The following is a 26,209-nucleotide window of genomic DNA, read 5'->3' on the forward strand; positions in this document are numbered from 1 at the left end:
AAGAATTTCATATGAAGTCTTACAAACAGCGATTTCGTGTGCGCAAAGCGCTTTAGAAATGTTCTATTGTGTACATGAAAAGGCTATGAAAAAAACTTCTGAGTAGTTCTTTTTGTGACATCCCAGGGACATCCATATAATAGCCGCCTGCGGCGGACATTGGCTGTTCTATAAAAGTTCTATTCATGTATAAACAGAACATCGCAGTGGATGTTCAATGTCTCGAAATCTCTTACTTTTAACATCTCTGAGATGTTTTTGTGCTCGCTGGGTCGCTTGATGACGAAATCTCAATGTCGGAAATAATAAGTGCGATAAAACATATGAAAAATAATAAGTCACCTGGTATAGACGACCTTCCAGCGGAGATATTCAAGACCCTGGATGAAAATATAGTCAATAGTCTCCTGACACTATTCCGCAAGATCTGGGAACAAGGGGAAGTTTCACAAGACTTCAGAGACGCTTTAGTTATCAACCTCTATAAGAACAAAGGCGATACGTCCAATTGCAACAAATACAGGGGCATATCGTTGCTTAGTGTGGCCGGTAAAATTTTATCGAATATTATGGCTAATCGTCTGATTCCACTCTTAGAAAAGCTATTACCTGAATACCAGTGCGGCTTTCGAACCAATCGAGGTACGGTGGACCTAATTTTTACACTGCGACAGCTGCAAGACAAGGCCCGTGAACATCAATCAAGGATCTATACAGCCTATATCGATTTAAGTAAGGCCTTCGACTCGGTTTATCGGAGAGCGCTATAGAAAATCATGGGATGCCTTGAAGTACCCGAAAGATTCTTAGCCGCGTGTAAAAGCCTCCATACCAACAACACCGCTAGAATACAGCATAATGGCTTTACAACCGACCATTTCTCAACCAACTCTGGAATAAAACAAGGATGCGTGTTAGCGCCTTTACTGTTCAATATTGTCACAGCCGTCTCGATAATTGCTGACATGAGTATGCCTGTAAGAGATGCGACTGCGCACTTATCGCTAGCAGCTCAGAGGATCTATAGATAATGTTGGACACCTATAAACACATATACGAAGCTTTAGGCCTCAGACTCCATATCGACAAAACCAAAATCCTAGTAAGTCCGCCAGAAAGCCTTCAAACACATATCAGCCTGGAGAATGAAACTCTGGAACAGGTCGAGCAATACTTGGGAAGCTTCATAAATACTAGGGCTAACCTGGACACGGAAATAAACAACCGTATCAGTTCGGCATCACGGACATTCTGGAAGCTAAAGGACAGAGTATTTCAAAATCACGACCTCAATCTGAAGACCCAGATAGCTGTTTACAAAGCAGTGGTCCTCCCAACGCTTCTTCACGGAAGCGAAATCTGGAAACCCTACAGGAGACATAGTAAACAGCTTGAACAAACGCAACAACGTCATATAAGACAAATAATGCACAACAGATGGTTTCACAAAGTTTCAAATGCAGAAGTCTTGCAGCGCGCGAGTTGTAAAACGATTGAGACTCAAAAAACAAGAGCCCGACTCAGATGGAGCGGCCACATTTTGAGGATGCAAGACACAAGACTTCCCAAGATAGCTCTGTATGGCCAGTATAAGCGGTTTAAGGATATACTCAGTGGAGGTCTTTGGTCCACAGTTATAATGGAAACTCGAGAAGAATACAGCGGCGGCCAGATCTGGTTGGTGACTATCCATGCCCGGAGTGGCTGGGTCTCTTCAGTCACAGGAGGGCACACAGTCGCAAGTAGCTCTAGGAAATTAGGGTTTGATAGCACCGATTTTTATTTTCCAATCTTTTTGTAGGTTTATTCTCGGTAACGGGATACAGATGTCTTCTTTGAGATATCTAGGTGCACTTGTGAATGAAAACAATGATCCAAAAGTTGAGATCAAGGCGAGAATCGAGCAGGCGCGTAAGACACTCAACAACATGAAGACACTTCTGGCGAGCCGTGATCTTAGTCTCCAACTCAGAGCTAGATTGCTCCGATGTTACGTTTTTCCTGTTTTTTTATATGGCTGCGAAAGCTGGCTCTGGATACAACCACGGAAAAACGCATTGATGCATTCGAAACCTACGCCTACAGACGTATGCTTCGCGTTTCTTGGACAGAGCACAGAACTAACATAGACATTCTACAACGAATGGAATGGAATAAGGAACTTCTTCTGTCCATCAAGGAAAGAAAATTGCAATATTTAGGACATATCATAAGAGGCGAGCGATACGAGATTCTTCGCCTCATAATCCAGGGAAAAATTGAGGGTAAACGTTGTGTTGGTCCAAGGCAGAATTCGTGGTTGAGGGATCTGCGTAGATGGCTAGGACGGACTTCCACAGAGATTTTCAGAGCTGCGGTTTCCCGTACAACGATAGCCATTTGGATCGCCAACCTCCGTAGGGAGACGGTGTCCTAAGAAGAAGAAGAACGAGATACACCAATGAATGAATGGCTATGAGCCCATCTGATCTCGGACATTCTTGCCACATGACCAGCCCAACTCCATTTCATCTCTGTCACTTCTTGAAGAACATCTCTGATTTTGGTACGTTGTCTGATGCACTCGTTTCGTATTTTGTCACGGGCAGAAATACCCAGCATGCGGCGTTCCATAGCTCTTTGAGTTGTTGAGAGTTTATTTGCGAATCTTCTTATTATACATAGATGATTCCAGCACCACCATGCAATTACCCTTACCGGCTTTTGTCACTGTTTATTCTGTTGCAACTTTGATTATACGATTTTATAATTAAATTCAAATTCAATTTATCTGTTTGTACACAGGTAAATATCCAAATATTTGAAAATCTAGTTTTGTAACTACAGTATTCGAATCGGGTGACGTTAGTGATATTATGAACTATAGGCCAGTAACAAAGAGTTCTTTTATCCCAAAAATGCTCGATACAATCATTACAAACAAGATAACACCCATTTTCAGACGAATTTTTATTGATGAGCAACATGGATTTATTGCTGGTAGATCAGTAACAACGAATCTTTTATGTTATATAGATATCATTCTATCAGCAGTGTAAGACAAATTACAGATTGATGCGAATTACACTGACTTAGCAAAGGCCTTTGATAGAGTTCCTCACTGGCTACTAATAATCATCAAGCTCAGGACACTACATATGTAGGTATTGGATCACCAATGCTGGACTGGATCTCAGATCGTCTGAAACGAGGGGTACAATAGGTTCGAATATCGGATCTAAGATGTCATACTAATTTTTTCTATTGTTTGCTGATGATTTGAAGTTGTTTCGGGTTATCAAATCCTTACAGGATTTTCTGGTATTACAGCGGAATCTGGACAATATTGTTGAATGGTCACCTTTCTATACCAGAATTCATATTCAAACCATTGAGAGGGTACAAAATGAATTTTTGAAATGGATAGGATATAAAATGGATTACATCCACGAAGAAATCAACAATGAAATATTTCGTGATAGTTTATCATTCTTCTCGAAACGAGGCGTCGTAATTTTGATGTTAGGTTCATTTATAAAATTATATACAATTTCATTGATTGTCAATATTTTCTGGAGAATATTAGAATTAATAATAAGGATAAATTCAGATGCACCAATTCCAAACGTTCTCCACCGTGGAAAAATGCTATGTTGCTCTGATGAGGCCAAATGAGGCCGAAACCATGGTCAGCATCTGCTTTTCTTCGGTGGGACGTACTCCATTTGGGGCCTTGACGATGGCAAATTGGCTAGCTCAATTCAGATCGTAACACTTGTCGATATTCATATCGTCGGGTGGTATGCATCTGAATTTATCCTTATTATTTTATTCATTGCCTCCCCGTTTAGGCGTGATCATTCTTCATTATTAGAATTAATGTTCCTCAGAGGAAATTATTCAATGAACAACCCCCTCGATCGAGCAATACGTGCTGTTGGCTCGGTGGATATACAGATTGATTCAAAACTCGAGGCGAAAAATTAAGGGACATATAGAGACTGCTATTCTTGATTAAACGTAAAATAAAATTTTGGCCGAATTTTTGGACAACCAACTAAATTCCATAAATTACAGTAAGCCTGGAAATAAATGAAATGAATGTCACCTGGTGACAGAACACTTATTGTTTGCCAATTTAAAAGTTGCTTTGCTGGTTTAGTCCTTCTGTTAAACATGCAGTTAATATGCAGATATTATTTTTGTGTACGGTTTTTGTGATGGCAACGCATTAAAAGCTTGACGAGAGTTCAACATGAGATTTCCCAATAGACGACAACCATCTCGCCGGGTGCAACAGTTTGGAATTGGCATTTCTCGTACTGGTGCTGGTGGTGCTACCCAGAATAATTACAATCTCGATAATTTGCTAGACGATTTTCCTGTGGATTTGGTATACAATCGTATGTGGTATCAGCACGATGGAACAACACTGCATGTTGGACGAAATGTTGTCGCCTGGTTAAACCAAAAGTTCAATGGTAGATGGATTAGTCGGCGTAGTCAGGTGCTATGGCCAGTGAAATCACCTGACTTGAATTCTTTGGATTATTTTGTATGGGGACATTTAAAACAACAAGTTTACGCACTGGAAATTAATGATGAAGAACAATTAATGTAACGAATTATTAATGCAGTTGAATACGCTCAGAATAGGCAAAATATTAGTGTACAGTGCATTCCATTTTGGGTGGGACAGCCAGGTTTCTTGTTATTTGAGATAGGAACCTTGCGGTTTTCATGTTCCTGTCCTACTTTTTTGTGGAAATCAAGTTGGCCTATATTTTTTTAATGGAACACCCTGTATTTTATTACTTCGTTGAATTCGTTATTCTTTCCCTTCAAAATGATGAATAATCTATATAGTTAGGATGTTCAGAAAAGCTAAAAAACACTAAAACATCACATAATTATATTTTTTTGTTAGTGGGCATTGGATTTCCCATGTAAAAGAAGAATCAATCGGATAATTTTCATTTGTGATTTTTATTCATAGGAGAGTAGGCAAACAGAGATAATACACTCATCACTAACACGAAAAACAAAAAGTAGGTACCTACCTAATAGCAACAAATAAATAATACAAAAAATCCTATTACAAATTAGATACAGAAGAAATACCTAATAAAATATTCATCATTGATACGAATGTTCACCATTGCATAATATCTTGTTAATTAAACTGTCCAAATTTCTGTTCATTTTCCCTAATATATAATTGACAAACCTTTTCAATACGCCTGAGTGCATTTAATATTTTTAAAGGGCGGTTTTTTGAAACCTGGAAAGCTGCCTCAGTTGATGCACGAAGTTCTTCGGGACTGTTGTTCTGAAACACAAGAATAATTCATAGCGATGACAGCTAGATCAGATTTTATTTTTTAGCATTTCTGAAAATCCTAGCTATCCATTATCATACATTATTTTGAAGGGAAAAAAATAACGAATTTAACGAAGTAATAAAAAACAGGGTGTTCCATTAAAAACATATAGGTTTTTGTCGTATCTTCAAAACTATACCCCGAAAAAAAATTGAGTACGCCACTGGATTCTACGCAGAATTCTGTATCGGACGTAGTTTTCAGCTCAGCATTATTTCTAATAACTTCAGAGATAAAGGAGGGGTCCGAAAAGTATCAATTTGTCATAAACAGAAAAAGTTATGCAAAATCTGATTAGGCCAATTTTAGTTTCACAAAAAAGTAGGGCAGGAACGCGAAAACCGCAAGGCTCTATCTTGAATAACAAGCGAGAAACCTGGCTGTCTCACCCAAAATGGGATGCACTGTACAATTCCCTTATTGTGCGTTGCCCAGCAGGTATCGGTGATAATGGTGGCATTTTTGAACATTTTATTTAATCAATAAAACTATAATAGTTTTATTGGTATTTGGAATATTTGAATTATCTATTTCACCACTACCTATTCAATCATTACACCGACGTTTCGGTCGCCAATCGGACATGGATGATAATATGAACCCAAATTTGATTTAATTTTTTCTGTATTTTTATCAGCTATTAAAGTTTAAAATTGATGACATGCAGATATTTTGAACACTTATATCTCGGAAACAAGGCAATATCCCAAAATTTTAGTTTACTTTTTTTATCAAGAATAGCAGCCTGTATGCGTTCCCCAATTTTTCGCCTCGAGTTCTGAATCACCCTGTATATTTGCTTCAAGTTACAATTCTTCAATTAAAGCGTTTTTTTAAAGTGTCTCATTAGTTTAATTAGTTCGTAAGTATTGTGGTTAGGGGAATATTTTTGCTTATTTATCCTTTTTCATTGAATTCCTGTTATTTTCAATAAATATTTTATTTTATAATATTTTATTTTATAATATTTTATTTTATAATATTTGTAAGAAACTCCTGACATTCAATGTTCTATCATGTCTCAGCAATCTTAGTTCATTTCTAAACTAGAAGCCCAACGATCTACACTTTCCGTGTCCGTGAAGTTAGCACTAGCACCCACTTTTTCGAAAATAAAAAAATTTTTGTTTGCATTCGTTAGTAACTCGTTAGTAACTATTTGTAACACCAAAATTTTCGTTTGTACCTCAAAGGTACTAGTAGAAAAACACCGCATTCCGCTGGGTGCTAACTTCACGGGCACCCACTGTTCGATTTTTCGCGAAAAATAATGTACAGTTGGAAAGTTCATCGTTAGTAACTATTTGTAACACAAACATTTTTGTTTGTAACCTAACCTGTCATGGGAAAATGACGAAAGTTAGCAAAATGCGAAGTTAGCACCCACATTTTCGAAAATGAAGATAATTTTTTTTGCATTCGTTCGTAACTCGTTAGTAACTATTTGTTATACAAAAATTTTCGTTTGTAACTTTACCTATGATGGGAAAATGACACCCCGAAAATGCGAAGTTAGCACCCACATTTTCGAAAATGAAGATAATTTTTTTTTGCATTCTTTAGTAACTATTTGTAACACAAACATTTTCGTTTGTACCTCAAAGATAGTGCTAGAAAAACACCGCAGTCCGCTGGGTGCTAACTTCACGGCACCCATTGTTCGATTTTTCGCGAAAAAATAGTACAGTTGGAAAGTCCAATCTTAGTAACTATTTGTAACACAATTTTTTTTTCTTGTAATCTAACCTATAATAGGAAAATTGTTTATTCCCGGCCGTCCACCACGATCAATACCGTATGTCTGATATCAATGCTGCAGTCTGTTAATTTCTTCCCTTATTCAGAATAGAATGCCGAAGCGAATAATAAGCTATATGCAAGGAGGTATGGATTGAATTCTTACCAAGGATTACATATACAGATTAGGGTTTATAATGTATAATTTCGTACAACGTTTTTTTTTCTATTCAGAATATTTAACGGATTTCTACTTGGGGAGAAATATCAGTTCAAAATAGATGGTCAGAGAAATTGATGAATAGAGTAAATAGAGGAATGAATAAAATATCATAATTTTTTTTTCATACTGAAATCCCTAGAACTCCAGCTCCAAGTATTAAAATGAACTACCACCATTGTGTAAACGATGGAGAGCATATTCCTCATATTTTTTTCGAATTTGTAAAACAGCTGGCCAATAAAATTGATATTGTAATTTTCTCAGAAAAATTTATATTTCTTTCTGACAGCCCTAGAGCTCTTACTTCAAGGATCAAAACGAACGAGAGTATGTTCCTCGTATTTCTATTGAAAATTTAAAATGACCAAGAAAATCTATTTCCCCATGCATACAGTTCATCAATTTTCTTGGATAGCCATTAGAAATTTTAGAAAAAAAGAGGAACATGCGCTACATCGTAGACAGAATATCGGTTCATTTTGATGGTCAGATTTGAGGTTCTAGGGCTGTCAGAATGAAACGAATTTTTTTCTAAGTACATTCTGATACATTCCTTTCTCCACCAATTTTCTTGGCCGTCATTTGGAACTTGAAAAATATGGAATATGCGCTTCATCGAAGACTGAATTGTTCATTTTGGTCCTGGGAGCTCTAGTATGAACTAAAAAATTATGTGATGTCTATGTACTAAAGAACATAAGCTAAAACCATCAATTTTCTTACTGGCTATATCCCTATCAAAATCGGACATTTGGTTCCGGAGTTAAGTAAAGACAAAAGAGCAAACTAACGTACGTACAGACTTTCACATTTATAAAAGTAGTGAGAATGCATTTTAGCAAAAGATGGAGGCATATATTCAACAGTAGTAGTATGAGAATTGAGAACACGGAGGCACAAAAGTATTCGAACCACCTTGCAAGGAAAAAAATCTCACAAATTGAAATCAATTTTGACTCATTTCAGGTTAGGAGTTTAATGAATGATGTTAACACTTCTAAATCGGAAAAAATTGAGAAACAAATACTTGAGCTCTGGGATCGAGTTTATCAATCTTGGATGACATCAAACTCTCCAAATGGACCATCAGTGACGCAAGAAGCTGTTTTATCATCTTGGGAGGCTTTTGTTGCTGATATTAAGAAATCTCCAGGTGAGCAATGAGAATTTATATATATATAAAAAATATATATATATATATATATAATGAGGATAAATTCAGACGCATAGCACATTATATATATATATATATATATACTGGGTGGGCTTTTTAAAACGAAACAGACGAGTCAACAACCTTAATTGTTGAAGAAAGTATTTACCAATAATAATTATTTCGTTGTCTAATGTTGACAATTAACGGTTACCATTGTAACCACAGAATGAATTAGTCAAATAATTGATAATTTCACATAGCATGGTTAGCGGAATGACTGGTACTGTACGAAATTCAAAATTGAATATCTCGAAAACGAATGCATTAAATGAGAAAAAATTATTACGCTGAATTCAGGATAAAAAGGCCTTCCATATGAGTTATCACTCACCCTATCTTTCCTATTCAAAATTTAGGGGTTGGTGTTCTAACACTAAGGGTTGAAGTGATATAGTTATGAATTTGACTTAAAAGTTGTCCCCCTCGAAACAAAATTCGACGTGTTCGAGCATAAATTTATTCCGCCTGTTATCTCGACTGTTTCGTTTTAAAAAGCTCACCCTGTATATATATATATATATATAGTATAACGTCTAGTTTTTTACCTAGTATTTTATATGTATCATTCATTCATTAGGTTGGGTATCTAGGTTAGGATTACTTTTGTAGTATTCATTTATTTTGTATAAACGTTTCGGCGTATGCCCTCTTCAGTATACATCACATCTAAAAACAACAAAAATTAATATAATAAATCATGATTGTGTAAATATCCTACTATATGTTTACATCACCGTTTTGGTTTCGTCTGTTGGGTATTGTCTTGTCAACCATGTCATTGTTTTGTATAATCGATTTCAAGCGAATAACCTGGTCATCAGGTTAGAAGTTGTTACCGCGGTTATTATGGGTTATTCGCTTGAAATCGATTTATGTCAGCAGAGTCTTGTCTTCTAATTTCATTTGATGGTCTTCGCAACAATGGCATATATATATGACTTAGGTTTTTCGTGTCTTGTTTGTCGTTTACTACTTTTCCGCTATTTATTTGTATATGGATCATTTCTAATAATTCTCTACATTCTTCGTGTATTTATGTGCGTTTAGTCTGTCTTTTAGTCTTTGTGAAGTTTGTCCTATGTACTGTTTGTCACAGTCCTTGCATGGTATACTATACACGACTTGTGATTTTTTGGTTTTGGGTGTTGGTGCTTTCAATTTGCTTAACCAACACCCATATTTATACGGGAAACTACTGAACGTATTTTCATGAAATTCAGCACTCATAAGTATTTCACGATCCTGGTGAAATCTAAAATATTTTCAAGGCATGAGCACCTCCGGTTTTTCCGGAAATGACGTCAACTTCCGTTTTTCAAATTAGAACACCATTTTTTTATTGCAGAAATAGATTCCTTAGAAAATTTCAAGTTATTTTGATGTAACATTTTTCAGTTTTGGTTGGAAAATTCTCTCTGAGCTGGAAAATTCGAAAAAAAAATCGTTTCTCTGTTGTTTCTCTGTTTCTGTGTTGTTTCTCTGAAACAAGAATAACTTCGAGGTTTTTGGATGGAAAATTTTCATTTTTGGGATTTTTCAAGATGTAAGATTGATGTATCCACTTTAAAAATCGAAATCGCGATTCATGATACAGGGAGTGAAAAAATCGCTTTCAAAGTTAGGGATGACAAAATCGTGAAAAATCAATTTTTTCAAATTAGAACCCCATTTTTTTGTGGCAGATATTGAATATACGTTAAAAAATAATGTGAGTGTATGCATCACACCCTTGCCCTAAAGTGGATATTTCCTGAGTTATTCACAAAAAACTGTTTTTCGTCTTGAATTTTCAGCTATTTCTTTTCCCTTCACGCCAAAAAGATGAAATTTGCAGGAACTGTTACTTAAACCATGTTTTAGATTTTACTACCCTTATATGCAAGAGAAAAAAGTTACAGGTTGTTCCTAAATAGATGGCGAATTTTGATTCGAATTTGTATCGGAAACCTCTTTATTTCAACTAATCGGCCATCGGTTTTCTCTCCAGTGATAAAATAATTCCTTATGAACCATATGCAAAAACTTACCATGTTTTACATTCTTTTTTTTTAATGATAGCTATCATTAATTACATCTGCCAAATTCCTCTTTATGCAGTAGCATTTTGTGTTTACTATTAATTTGGTGATAATTCGTATTAAGTTATAAAATCGATCACCATGCCTAATTTTACCAATGAAGATTATTTAAATCTCATTCTACTTCATGGAGAATGTAATAAAGTTGTAGATAGAACGATTCGACTGTTCATTGAGAGGTTTCCTGACTGACCCAGACCAACGAGAGATACCATGACAAACTTGAGAAATGTCACAGAGAAAAAAGTGTAGTAGAAGATGAGAACAACGAAATTACAGTTCTTGCATATTTTCGTGTGAATCCTCAAAATTCTCTCAAAGAGGCCGAGATTGATCTGGGATTATCTCAATCGAGTGTTTGGAGAATATTAAAAAAACATAAAATGCACCCATATAAATTCAATAGGGTACAGCATTTGAAGGAAACTGATTTCGTCAGGAGAACAGAGTTTTGCGAAGCTATGATGATTCGATTTCAAGAGAATGAAAACTTTTTGGACTGTATAATTTGGACAGATGAATCTAAATTCACAAAGAATGGTTCTTTCAATAGGCATAACAGTCATTATTGGGATGAAGAGAACAACCACCACTTCAGACAATGGAACTTTCAAGAGACCTGGAGTTTCAATGTTTTTTGCGCCATCAAAAATAATGCAATTCTCGATGTTCACATTTATGATGGGACTTTAACTGGTAAGATAGAACACTACACATGTTTGCATTATTTAAAGAATGTTCTCCCTTAGGAGATAGATATTCTGACATATTGACTCAAATAATTGAGCCGCTAGTACAGAACCATAATGACTTGGTATCAATAAGATGGCGCGCCTCCACACAATTCACTCAATGTGTCAAATATCCTCTACAGGCTATTTGAAGATCGATGGTTGGCGAACAATGGTCCACATCTTTGGCCACCACGTTCTCCCGATTTAACTCCTTTAGGCTATTATGTTTGGGGTAGGATAAAAAATATTGTCTACTCAACTCCCCTGACTGGTAAAGAGGACTGCATAGAACGAGTCAGAAATGCGTTCAGGTTGGTTTAGATTTTTAGATTCATAGTTTTGAAACTCAATTTGGTTTTTAAACACTTTTGAAGATCTCTTCCTCCCGATGAAATAAGAAGAGCAATGCACGAAGCATTCCTGAGACGTATAAATAAATGTCTAGAAATTAACGGTCAAAACTTTGAGCATCTTCTCTAGTTATAACTGCGAGAGTTTGCCATGGTTCTCCTAATATTAACTTGAAGTCGGTTTCAAGAAGGGGTGAAAAATCTACAGCAGGGTTCAAATAACAGTTCCTGAAAATTTCATCTTTTTGGCGTGAAGGGAAAAGAAATAGCTGAAAATTCAAGACGAAAAACAGTTTTTTGTGAATAACTCAGAAAATATCCATTTTAGGGCAACGGTGTGATGCATACACTCACATTATTTTTTAACGTAGATTCAATATCTGCCATAAAAAAATGGGGTTGTAATTTGAAAAAATTGATTTTTCACGATTTTGTCATCCCTAACTTTGAAAGCGATTTTTTCACCCCCTGTATCATGAATCGCGATTTCGATTTTTAAAGTGGATACATCAATCTTACATCTTGAAAAATCCCAAAAATTAAAATTTTCCATCCAAAAACCTCGAAGTTATTCTTGTTTCAGCGGAGCTCTATTTTCGATTTTTTTTCGAATTTTCCCGCTCAGAGAGAATTTTCCAACCAAAACTGAAAAATGTTACATCAAAATAACTTGAAATTTTCTAAGGAATCTATTTCTGCAATAAAAAAATGGTGTTCTAATTTGAAAAACGGAAGTTGACGTCATTTCCGGAAAAACCGGAGGTGCTCATGCCTTGAAAATATTTTAGTTTCATCAGCATAGTGAAATACTTAAAAGTGCAGAATTTCATGAAAATACGTTCAGTAGTTTCCCGTATAAATATGGGTGAGGTTCCTCGTGAAAGACCCTGTATATATAATGATTTAAATTAAGGATGTTGCGACTATTTTTCAGGGCAAAATTCCAATGAGAGTCAAATTGTATTAAAGCTATATTTATATATATATATTGACTTCTTCCTGAAGAAGAAATATAGGTTTTATTGGTAGGGCGAAATGAAGGTCAATTCGTTTTCATACTCTATATTCCGTCCCCAGTTTGGGACATCTTCAGGAGTAACTGCAATTAGAAAAGATGTTCTACAATATATCAAGGTAACATCTCAGGACTTACGAAGCACGAAGCTATGACATAAAAGCGGCAACCCAGAAAGCAAGTGGAATCTCAATGTTCTCATACCATTAGAACATCAAGTATTACTCCAAAATATAAAATAATTTCAATTTTGAAGGCTCAGAATAATTCGTGTCATCGTAACAATTTTCAATCTAAGATTAGTCTATGGTCCATAAAATGTCATCAGTCATCGGTAAGTTCTTCTTCTTCACTAATAGTTCTAAAAGTAGTTATCACATGAAAACACACATTAAACAAATTTTGAAGTCAATATAAAACACCTTATCTAGTCATTTGAACTAAGTCAATCACAAAATATAGTTTTAGAGGTAATGCATTTTCTCAATTGTCACACAGTCGAAGTAGAGGCAGTGGCGGCATTAGATGGTTTTTTTTTGTCACAAGTAAGCAAGAAACTGTATAAACTGCTAAAGTTGTTAGTGTCCTATCTATCATTCATCGTATTATTTTCATTGATATAGCACATTTCCATGAAGATGCGTTTGTTGTAGTTACTTTCTTGGTCCAGGATTTCAACATTTTCGTAATCCATTTGATGGTCTGTGGAGTTAAGGTGTCTCGCAAGTGCACAACGCTCAGGTCTCAATCTAGAATCGCTTCTGTGGAGTGTCATCCTCCTTCCCAAGGATTGTGAGGTTTGTCCAACATGGGTCTACAGTTAACCTTGTAGACAGTGTTCTTCAGTTTGTTCTTATTCATTTTATCTTGAGATGTCTTGAAAAATTGTCTGTTTGTTACTATGTTGTATTTCCCTATATTCATATTCACATGTGGTCTTAATAATGTCAAAAGTTCCGGGGTTAGGTCCCTGTACGAAACGTACAATAAATATCCAAAATTAGATATATCAAAAATTCATAAATTCAATTCAACCAAATATTCCCATTCGAAATTATTTAGATCATTCTCTCTTTCATAATTGTTATTTCCTGTGTAAGTAGGCCAGGTGAGACAAAGGATTGCAATAGTTTGTTTTAATATCTTACATTCCTTAATCCAACTGCAGCAATTTTACAAGTAAAGAAAAATGTACTGAATATGCAAAATGTAAGTCGATTTCGATTATGTGGTCTTGACGTCATTGTACAATTTTACGTTATATAGTTTGTTAGATTAGGAAATAAACGTTCATTAATAAGTGATCCGCATTATCAATCTCAATCCTCGAGTCCCTAAGTTTTCACAACCCAGAACTCTTAGAACTTGAGGTACAATTGAGATACCACCCCAACATTGGTCCTTCGAGCCTACAATCAACCACCAGGGACTTTGGAATACATCCACTGAACCCCCATCAAGAAGCAGTCAACAATCAACCACAAGGGACTTTGGAATACATCCACTGGACCCACAACAAGAAGCAGTCATCGGACTTACAACCCTTTGACTCAACCACCAGGGACTTTGGAATACATCCACTGAACCCACATCAAGAAGCAGTCAACGGACTCAACCACCAGGGACTTTGGAATACATCCACTGAACCCACATCAAGAAGCAGTCAACGGACTCAACCACCAGGGACTTTGGAATACATCCACTGAACCCACATCAAGAAGCAGTCAACGGACTCAACCACCAGGGACTTTGGAAATCACCCACTGTATCCACGATCCACAAGGTATAAACCACCCACATAATATCCAGCCACTGAATCCATCAGCCAGCAACACAAAGATGAAAAAAAGATGGAAAACCTCATCGCCGAGCAACTCAAAACGGCCGAAACCATAAAAAGGGCTCACACCAATATCAAAAAAGATTCACCATCGAGAAAAAACGAAGAAAACTGCGGCAGGAAGATGGCACAATTGGATGAAGAATGGGACAACTTTGAACGAGAGTTTGACGAAATTAATCAAAAACTGCTAAATATTATGGAGTACTGCAGGAGACTCCTGAAACATCTCTGGAAGCAGAGAAACTACAGAAGAGTAAAAAAACCCTTCTCAAGTTTACACAGCAGCCATATTTTCAAAATGACATTGAGCTGATCATCAAAACAGGAAAGGTGAAGAAGTCCAGCCACCTGCAAAATCTTAACCCATATATAGATCACGAAGGCTTACTCAGAGTAGATGGGAGAATACATAGCGCAACCTTGAAATAAAGCCAAAGACATCCAATTATACTACCCACAAGGAGCTACATTACAAACCTCATAATAAGAAACACTCACTTCGGATGGATTATTAGCCGAACCACATCATCGAGTCCACAACTTCGTGTACCAAGCTTGATCACGAATTTGAATGAGAATTCACAACTCACAAAATGCTGGACAAGGAAACAAAAGATGCCATTGACGAACGAGCCATAAAAGAAGCAGTTGCCACCGAAGCCGTGAGATGGCACTGGAACGCTCCAGCATCTCCCCATCATGGAGGTCTTTGGGAAGCTGGAGTCAAGTCCATCAAATATCATCTGAAACGAACAATCGGCAATCACACATTAACATATGAAGAACTGTCAACGTTGCTCTGTCAAATTGAAGCATGCCTGAATTCACGCCCACTAATAGCACTCCCAGAAGATCCAGAGGAAATAGATGTCATTACACCAGGACATTTCTTAATCGGTCACCCTCTCAAGGCGATTCCAGAATCATCACAGCCATCACATGAAAGATTGAGTCTTCGAAATAGATGGTCTCTTATCCAGGCGATAAAGAAAGACTTTTGGAGGAAATGGTCCAGCGAATACCTGACTCGCCTTCAACATAGATCGAAATGGACTAGGAGAGAAGAGAACTTGAAAATAGGAGACATTGTGTTAACAAAGCAAGAACACGTCAACCTAAACAACTGGCCTCTCGCAAAAGTTAGTGAAACGCACCACGGCAACGATGGTTTAGTACGGATGGTGACCTTACGCACCAAAGATAATCCTAACTTGAAAAGACCAATTACGAAAATCTGTAAACTGCCCGTCATAACCGAAGAAGAAGAAAACCTGAAAATTCCCATGGCACCTACACAAAGGAAAGGAAAAAACAAATTTTTAACAACACTTCTGACCTTGTTGTGCATCTTCACCTCGCCTCTGCCGATTTCACAAAAAGTCCAATGAAACCCGGACTCTACGTGGAACATATGGGACAAGCCCGTATAAATGCTGGCACGCTCAAACTCAAACTAAACGTATCTAGGGAACAAATAGCTGCGGACAGAGATTACGTCAGAAACACCTCCCTGGATTTCACACTATGTGCGAAAGGATCGCTACTCATTCAGTAAATACACATTGCAGAGAATTCGAACATCATATAAGGGAAATGGAAAATGGAGCGGTGTCCTTGATAGAAAGTTTGCTTGACGGAAAAACAAGACAACGAAGAGGAATCCTTGGAAAACTCATGACAGCTGTTTTTGGAGTTGATGAAGAAGTATACCGTGATATCGACGACCTACATGACAACCAACAACACTTAATCAGCCTCACAAATCGTCAATCCAAAATAATGATATCTACACTGGCCACTTTGAACACAACGGAAACACGAATTAACCAGAAGCTGGAAAATTTTCGCCGAAAATTCAATGAAGTAATAAGAGTTATCAATGATATGCACGCATGGTATAAAACAGTCGATGAAAATTCCTTGAACTTACAAGCGATGAACAACTTCCAACTTGCAAGCAACTACCTTGAAGAAATACGCGAAAAGTATCAAAAGATAATGAAAGCCCACTACTCTCAAGGGCACATAATAGACTTCATAACACCGTCAGCATTAAGGAAAATCGCTAAGGATGTTGAAATGAAATTGCCATCTGACCTGAAGATCCTCATAAAACCGGCATTGGAAATGGAAACGCGATATGACAATGACAGCCTATCAATTAACTGCTATTTATATGTGGTGCAGAGGAGATATTACGATTTGATAATAGTTACCCCGATACCAGAAGAAAAACCAAACAAAACATTTGTGGAACCAGGGATAACCTCTTCAGTTCTTGGAGTTGAGTATAACACACAAAAATACTTCGAGCTCACAGAACAGGAGGACATATATTTATGCAACCCCAGTATCGTCAGGAACATGGACAAGCACCCCAACTGCGTAATCAACGAAATATTCAAACAACCAAATCAAAAAAGAGGTCCTTCCTACAGCTACCGGGTATCCAGTATATTGTGGAGAAAATTGAAAAAACCGAACTCCTGGCTCTACATTTCCGACCATGCAGTGACAGTTTCAATAACATGTGGTGGTGAAAGAGAAGAAATCAATATAAATGGAACAGGAATAGTACAAGTATCCCCACATTGTACGATACACACCGATGGGAGCATCTTAAGAGCCGACACTTTCGACGAAAAGGTCGTCATTGGAACATACGTCCATCCAATGACCATGAACTTGACGACGCAGGAATTCCCATTGGCACATCACATAGCGGAAGAAGAAGAACTCCAAACATCTGGAGAAATAAACAAACTCCTGGTACAACAATCTGACCTGGGCGACGAAGTATCAAGTTACCGTTGGAAACAATATCACTTGCATTCAACGATAAACTTCAGCACGAACATCGTAATAATCATTGTCATTGTTTTACTTATTGTTTACTTTTTAAAACATTGGAAACAACAACAAGGACCGGCTGATGCACACGCGAGCAATAGACCAGTTCATCCTGAGGAGATCGAGCTGCAGCCAATATACAATTATCCCAGACCAGGCAGACTGGCCTCTCGCAAAAGTTTGTGAAACGCACCATGGCAACGATGGTTTAGTACGGGTGGTGATCCCAGACCAGGCAGCCATCTCCAGAGATGACAACCACCAACAAAGACATCAAGACCCCAACTACATCACCATGGCCGCCGGGAATATGTACGAAACGTACAATAAATATCCAAAATTAGATATATCAAAAATTCATAAATTCAATTCAATCAAATATTTCCATTCGAAATTATTTAGATCATTCTCTCTTTCATAATTGTTATTTCCTGTGTAAGTAGGCAGGTGAGACAAAGGATTGCAATAGTTTGTTTTAATATCTAACATTCCTTAATCCAACTGCAGCAATTTTGCAAGTAAAGAAAAATGTACTGAATATGCGAAATGTAAGTCGATTTCGATTATGTGGTCTTGACGTCATTGTACAATTTTACTATATATAGTTTGTTAGATTAGGAAATAAACGTTCATTAACAAGTGATCCGCATTATCAATCTCAATCCTCGAGTCCCTAAGTTTTCACAACCCAGAACTCTTAGAACTTGAGGTACAATTGAGATACCACCCCAACAGTCCCTGATATAAGGTAGTGAGCCAAACTTGATTGAAGCCTCCGGATTTCGATTTTCTTCTTCTCTTTCTTCTCTTATAATAGGATAGTGGTCTGTGTTTAGTAGGTTCTGTAGAAGTCTGTATGAGTAGCCATTGTCAGCTAGTGTATTCCTGGTTTTTTGAAGTTCTCATGTGTTTTCTCCAAGATTCTCTTCTTCAGGCCTAGAATAATGTTTTCTTCTGAAGAAGAGAATCTTGGAGATAACACATGAGAACTTCAAAAAACCAGCAATTGCCAGACTCAAGAATATACTAGCCGACAATGGCTACCCAACAGACTTCTACAGAATCTACTAAACACAGACCACTATCCTCGTCAAGGGAGTATTGGTTGTTTTGTCTTCTTTTTCTATCTGGTGGTCTTCTTAATATTGGCATGTATATGTGACTGAGATTCTTCGTATCTTGCTTGTCATTTACAACAGTTCCGTTGTTAACTTGTATGTGAATCATTTCTAGTATTTCTCTTCGTTTCTGTTGTGTCTTTGTGTCCTCGTAATTCAAATCATGTTTTTTTGTTTTCTTGTGTTTGTTGAGTGCTGTGGTTGCGTTTCTCGTATATTTATGTGCGTTTAGTCTGTCTTGTAGTCTTTGTGAAGTCTGTTCTATGTATTGTTTGTTACAGTATTTGCTTGGTACACTGTATACGACATGAGATTTTTTAATTTTGGGTGTTGGCGCTTTCAATTTACTGAAAATATTTCCAACTTGATTGCATGGCCTATGTACTATTTCTCGGTTGTATATTGTATATTACTTATCTTCTGTGACAGTCCCTGTATAAGTGGTAATTTTATTAGTTTTGTAGCCTCTGTGGTTGTTTTTTTTATCTGTTGTGTGTTGTATAGTCGGTGTGTTCTTTGTCTTATGAGTTTCTTTATAAAGTTCTCTGGGTAGTGATTGTATAGCAAGAGTTTTTTCACCTCTGCTAATGTTTCCCCGGAGTATTGCCGACGTCAGCTTCAATGCTCTATCTATGTATCCTATGGTCGTGCTCTTCTTTTGTGAGTGATGGTGCTGGGAGTTGTAATCCAAAATGTGCATTGTATTCTGTTCTTTTCTGTACCATCGGGTCATTAGCTCGTCATTTTTCCTTATCAGTGTCATATCCAGGAAGTTTAAGCTGTTGTTTTCTTCTTCTTCGAGTGTGAATTCTAATAGTTCATGTACACTGTTAAAACGATTCGGGCTAGTGTGTATTTCGGTTTGTGTTGTTATGATTAGACAGTCATCTACGTATCGTTTGTAGAATGTGGTCTCATGGTCTTTCATAATTTCGTCCTTTATCAATTCCATTACCAACTGCGCTATCGTGCCTGATATTGGGTTATCCATCCCTACACCTTTAATCTGTTTATAAAAGTATCCTTCATATTTAAAAAAGCTGTTATTTGTGATAAACTCTATTGTTTGTATAAATTCTTCTTTGGGTATTAGTGTGTGTTGTTTTAATGTTTCCCAATTCCTTTCAATTGCTCACTTCATTAACTCTGTGGGAATGTTGGTGTATAGAGATTTTACGTCTAGTGAATACAATCGATGGTTGTGTAGTATGTATCAGTATGAACAACCTGTATATTTCCATACGTGAGACGGCAAGGCCTGTGAAACAGGAAAAGCAGATAATGCACCAGAAGCATTAACTGTTTTAGCCAAAGTGAATGAAAAAATTGCTCTAGGCGCATTCTCCAATGGATTACGAAATACGGAAATCAGAACTATCATAAAGGCAAGAAATTTTAACAACCTCAAAGATGCTGTAGCATCAGCTAAGGAAGAGGAACTTGTAAAAATTTCATCTCAAGCACCTAGCCAGAAAGTTTTCCATATGAAAAATTTCAATCGAAATCGTAATGATTTCAATCGGAAAAGAAATTCTGACCATTCACATCGAGGTCGTGACCGCAAAGAGAATACTAACAAGCATAATTTCAATTCAGCGAAAAATAATTACGGACAAGGTCGCGGTCGCAAGTTCACCAATCATTCGAAAAACAATAACAAAGGGTACTCGAAACAGCAGAGAGCATATTTTGCCGATAATGGCACAAACCCTTGTACAGAGCAAAATACCGAAGCAGATAAGTTTTTTCGTGACCAACAGTCATGTTAGTTACAATTTGAATGCTTTGAATTATGTTTCAGTGAAATATGGCAAGAATGAATTGAATTTTTTAATTCACACAGGTGCAAGCATTACCTGTATATTTTCAGAATTTTTAGCGAAAGGAGAATATTTAGATACTGAAGAAAAAATAAAGATCAAAGGTATAGCCGGATGCACATCTTCCACGGGCTCCGCAAACATTTCAATTATTTTCAAATATGCAAAATTCACCCACAATTTTTCAGTTATAAAGTCCTTTGACTCAAGTATACAAGGTGTACTAGGATCAGATTTTTTCAAAAAACACAAAGCAGTAATTGATTACGAAAATTTCATTTTGAAACTAAAGAATAATAATGGAGAAATTGAGGTACCGTTGAAATCCAAAGTTGAACATTATACTATTATACCACCTAGATGCGAAATAATTCATTATTGTCATACTGAGAAAACAGAAGAATGTGTCATTCTAAACGAACGAATATGCGAAGGCGTTATCATCGCAGGAATGATCGCAAAACCGGAAGATAATAGAGTTCCAATTAGATTGTTAAATGTGAACGATAGAGAAATAAAGTTGAAAAATTTTATTCCAAAACTGGAGAGTCTTTCAAATTTCGATGTTATAAATTATGGTAGAAATGAAATATCAGAGAAAGGTAAGAAACATAATCACACAAAAAAAGAATGAAAAAATGGGAAAATACATGCCTCAGGCTGAATTCGTACCTGGGTGGAAAAAGGAGTAAAGAGAGCTGGAGACTACTGAAGAAAATGAGGAGCGACACCAATAAAGATATAATTTCACCTATAACACCTAAAGAATGGAATCAGCACTTCGCAGATATGCTCAAAGAAGATCGAGCAGCATTCACAACTACAGAGTACGCAGATGTTAATATAACAACTGAAGGAACTCCCATAACAATAGATATAAAAGAGATTATAGATGTAAGTCGAGCATTGAAAAATGGTAGATCCCCTGGACCTGGTAACATCCCTGCTGAACTGATAAAGTATGGATCAGACAAGCTGTTTGAGAGGCTTAGAAATCTCTTTCAAAGATGTATAAATGAGTCAAAGGTGCCTACTGAGTGGAAAACATCTTATATAACAACAATTCACAAAAAAGGGAACAAGAGTAGATGTGATAATTATCGGGGTATCTCCGTCTCGAATACCTTGAGCAGGGTCTATGGAAAAATCCTTAAAAAGCGGATAGAGGAAGAATATGGTGAAATGGAAGCTGAAGAACAGGCCGGTTTCAGAGTGGGAAGATCAACGGTTGACCATCTCTTCACGGTCACCCAGTTTATTGAGAAGAAACTATCGTTCAACCAAGAAATACATTTGCTCTTTGTCGACCTTAAAAAAGCATATGATAGTGTCCCTTTGACCAAACTTTGGGAGACCTTACAAGAAAGTAACATCAACGTGGAGATAATCAAAGCTGTCAAGTCACTGTATGAGAATTACGGAGCGAAAGTTAAAGTTGGAAATAGACTCACTACGGGGTTCAGAGTGGCCAAAGGATTGAAGCAGAGATGTTGTTTGTCCCCTTCACTTTTCAAGATATACTTGGAACGAGCTCTGAAAGGTTGGAAGAACAAATGTCGCAACATGGGTGTCCCATTGGATGAGGAGACGACCCTTTACACTCTTTCGTTTGCGGATTATCAGATTGTAATAGCACAAGACGTCGAAGACTTGAACTGCATGACGCGCAAACTAATAGAGGAGTACGCCAAATGGTGGCTAGAAGTCAACATCCAGAAGACCCAATACATGTGCATCTGCGGAAGTCAGGAGAACTCTGACCCAAATCTAGCCCTGTCAAGCTCTCAGTTTATTAAGCACTGCAATGCGTACAAGTACCTGGGACTGAGGATATCGAAAGATGGATCTCTCGATGGGGCAATACGGGAGAGAAATACTCTTGGAAGGAGGGCGATTTCGATGCTCAATAGTGTTTTATGGGATAAAAATATATCCAAGGAGAACAAAACAAGGATATACAACACAATAGTGAAGAGCGTGATAACATACAGCTCAGAAGTATGGTCGATAAAAGCAAATACTGAAAAAATGCTCATGGCAACAGAGATGGACTTCTGGCGGAGATCAGCTGGAAAATCAAGAATGGAGAGAGTACGGAACGACAGAATAAGAGAATTAATGGGTGTCAAAGGTAACATCGTAGATGACATCCGAACAAAACAACTGATATGGTTCGTGCATGTACAGAGGATGCCCGACAGTAGAATTCCGAAGAAAATCTTCAAATGGACCCCACAAGGACGAAGAAGAAGGGGAAGACCTAGGAGAAGTTGGAGGGAAGGAATCGATAAGGAAATGAGAGATACAGGGATCGGAGAAGAACTATGGAGAAACCGGACCGAGTGGCGATCAGAAATCGGAAGACGGCGAAGAACGTTTTAACCCGATATATATATATATATATATATATATATATATATATATATATATATATATGAAATATCCGTACAAAGAGTAGATGAAATATTAGATTCAATCAATATGAAATCATTGAACAAGGAAGAAATAGCTTCCGTGCAAAAATTTGTGCCAAGTATGCAGATATTTTTCATGTAGACGGTGATCCTTTAACTGTTACCAATTTATACCAACAAAAAATTTTATTCAAACCAGATGCTTAACCAGTTCATGTAAAACCGTATAGATTACCGCATTCACAGAAAATGGAAATTCATAAACAAGTAGACAAAATGCTACGAGACGGAATTATAGAGGAAGCCAGATCTGAATGGTCCTCACCGTTACTTATAGTACCAAAGAAACCAGATCACAATGGAGTTAAGAAATTTCGAGTAGTATCAGATTATAGATTACTGAACAAGCAAATTAAAGGTGATAAATTTCCATTACGAAACATTAGAAATACTAGATTCCTTGTTAGGAGCAACTTACTTTTCTCATCTAGATTTAGCGCAAGGATATTACCAGCTGGAATTACATCCCCATAGCGGACCCTACACGGCATTCACAACTGAAAGAGGTCAATATCAAATTAAAAGACTAGGAATGGGTTTAAAAATAAGCCCTAGCTCATTTTCAAGACTTATGACAATAGCTATGTCAGGTTTAAATTACGATTCATGTTTTATTTATTTGGATGATTTAATAATCTTTGGACATTCGTTGCAAATCATAATCAAAATTTAGTGAAAGTATTACAACGACTGAGGGAGGTTAATTTGAAATTGAATCCTAGTAAATGTGAATTCTTGAAGAAGGAAATGTTGTATCTAGGTCATATCATTTCGGATAAGGGCATTTCGCCAGATCCAGAAAAAATCGATGCTATTTCACGATATCCTGTACGTACAAGCTCTGAGGAAGTAAAACGTTTTGTTGCATTGGCTAATTATTATAGGAAATTCATTCGAAATTTTGCAGCAATCGCTCAACCTTTGAACAACTTATCACGCAAAAGAAAAATTTTTCAATGGACGGAAGATTGCGAAAAATCATTTCAAACCTCAAGGCAAGTCCTTCGGACAGCACCTATTCTACAATATTCAGATTTTTCAGAGAATAACGAATTCATTCTAAGAACGAATGCTAGTGGATTTGCATTAGGTTCAGTTTTATCAAATTCGAATGACCATCCAATAACCTTTGCTTCACGAAGTTTGAATCCAGCAGAAAAGAACTATTGTACAATTGCAAAAGAGCTCTTAGCAATAGTTTGGTCAGTCAAACATTTCGGACCTTATTTGTATGGACGGAAATTTAAAATCTTAACAGATCACCGACCACTGATTTATTTGTTCAGTATGACCAATCCATCTATTCGATTAACCAAATTCCGTTTGATTTTAGAAGAATATGACTTCACGGTTCATTATGTAAAAGGTTCAGAAAATGTAACAGCAGATGCCTTATCGCGTATTAAAATAGATTCAGCAGAACTCAATGAAATGACGAACGGTATAGTTGGAAATATATGCGTCATGACGAGATCTCGAACTAAAAATGAAGTAGGTTCTAAACAACATGAGACGAATGCCTCCGATGGCAAAAGGATTGATCACCCTGTTGTTGTCGAAGTTTTAAAACGTCCAGCAAAAAGTGTTGAGTTAAGACCAATTTCAGAAAAAGAATTTCATAATTTGAAAAATCAACATTTAAAGGATTACAATGAGAATCTAATATATAAAATTCTCGTGTCACAGTTTTCGTTGCCATACTCCTCCGAAACGGCTTGACCGATTTTGATGAAATTTTTTGTGCTTATCCGGTATCTATGAGAATCGGCCAACATCTATTTTTCATCCCCCTAAATGTTAGGGGTAGTCCACCCCTAAATTTTTTTTTATTTTTTAGACAAAATTTTTAATTTCTATTTTTTTACTAGAAATTACTAGGAAATTATTTATATGGCAAAACAACGTTTGCCGGGTCAGCTAGTTTAATATATAATGTGAATTCACAATTTATTTTCATTAACCAGGATTCATTCATTCATTCATTGCTGTATCCCGTTACCGGGAATAAATCTACAAAAAGAAGAAAAAAAAAAAATAAATTTGAACAGACTTGTGTCTTCTCAGTGCTAGTTGCGACTGTGTGCCTCCTGTGACTAAAGAGACCCAACCGTGACCTGCAGATCCTTCCACACTCAGGGCATGGATAGTCTCCAACCAGATCTGGCCGCCGCTGTATCCTTCTCGATTCTCCATTATAACTGTGGACCAAAGACCTCCACTGTGACCTGTCTAACGCTAGTTGTTCCCAGTTATGATTAGCATTAACTGATTTTAGGGATTGATGTAGTGTATCCTTAAACCGCTTATACTGGCCTCCTGGTTTCCGGGCTCCCTCAGTGATTTCGCCGTATAGAGCTATTTTGGGGAGTCTTGTGTCCTGCATCCTCAGAATGTGGCCGCTCCATCTGAGTCGGGCCCTCGTTACTTGAGTCTCAATTGTTGTACAACTCGCGCGCTGCAAGACTTCTGCATTCGAAACTTTGTGGAACCATCTGATGTGCATTATCTGTCTTAGATGACGTTGCTGCGTCTGTTCAAGCTGTTTAATATGTCGCCTGTAGGGAGTCCAGCTTTCGCTTCCGTAAAGAAGCGGATATCCGATCAGCGTAAGACTTAGGTACATCGTTGAGGAAACTGGAAAAATTATGCGCAGAAAATAATATATTAGAATTGTACCTCATAAAGCTAGCTAGTAATAAAAAATTTTTGAATATGTTGACAAATTATAAGAATGAAATTCTAGGAACATCCTTAAAGATTAATATAATAAGAGATGTAACGAGAATCGAAGACAGAGAATTAAGGCAAATAATTCTGAACGATTTTCACATGCTTCCAACCGGACATGCAGGTATCGAACGCATGTTGAACAATATCAAAAGAGAGTATTTCTGGAATGGCTTAAGATCTGATGTTGAAAAATTTGTAAAGAAGTGTGATGATTGTCAACGTCATAAACATTCTTTACCTAGGAAAGAACCTTTGACAATCACTACCACAGCTTCGTCTGCCTTTCAGAAAATTTTTCTAGATCTCGTAGGTCCATTACCTATAGATATCGAAAATAACAAATATATACTCACAATTCAATGCGACTCAACCAAATTTTGTAGAGTGTTACCCACTATGTATGAAATACGGTCAAAAAAAGTGACAGAGAGAAACGCACGTCGGGAATGCAGTTGTCTCTTTCTAGAAAATTGATTGGTCAACACTCACCTCTATGTGAACAAAAAAGAGAAGGTAAATGCCCGATCATCATTTCATGCTGACATTGCTCAGTCCATGTCTCTATGTCTATGGTCTAGGGTGATACCTAAATATTTCGCTTCGTTTTTCCATTCGATTTCTTCTCCATCTACCTCTAGATTTGTTGTAGTTCTTAGTCTCC

General features: G+C 36.9%; 1 protein-coding gene and 1 long non-coding RNA gene across 2 annotated transcripts in view; one reads left to right on the forward strand and one right to left on the reverse strand.

Annotated features, from left to right (window-relative positions):
* LOC123308358 (transmembrane protein 245) overlaps positions 1–26,209 on the forward strand; it is a 208,975-nt gene that overhangs the window by 132,869 nt on the left and 49,897 nt on the right. Inside the window, exon 4 of the mRNA XM_044890978.1 lies at positions 8,287–8,473. Coding sequence (XP_044746913.1) covers positions 8,287–8,473 — 187 coding nt within the window. The remainder of the gene's footprint in view (positions 1–8,286; positions 8,474–26,209) is intronic.
* LOC123308371 lies at positions 12,657–12,979 on the reverse strand. Its single transcript, XR_006537116.1, has 2 exons — positions 12,852–12,979; positions 12,657–12,797 (listed from the first exon to the last, which is right to left on the reverse strand). It is a non-coding gene; the product is annotated as an uncharacterized LOC123308371 (long non-coding RNA).

The sequence above is a fragment of the Coccinella septempunctata genome, chromosome 2, assembly GCF_907165205.1.
Source record: "Coccinella septempunctata chromosome 2, icCocSept1.1, whole genome shotgun sequence".
In the NCBI taxonomy this organism is placed as follows: Eukaryota; Metazoa; Arthropoda; class Insecta; order Coleoptera; family Coccinellidae; genus Coccinella; species Coccinella septempunctata.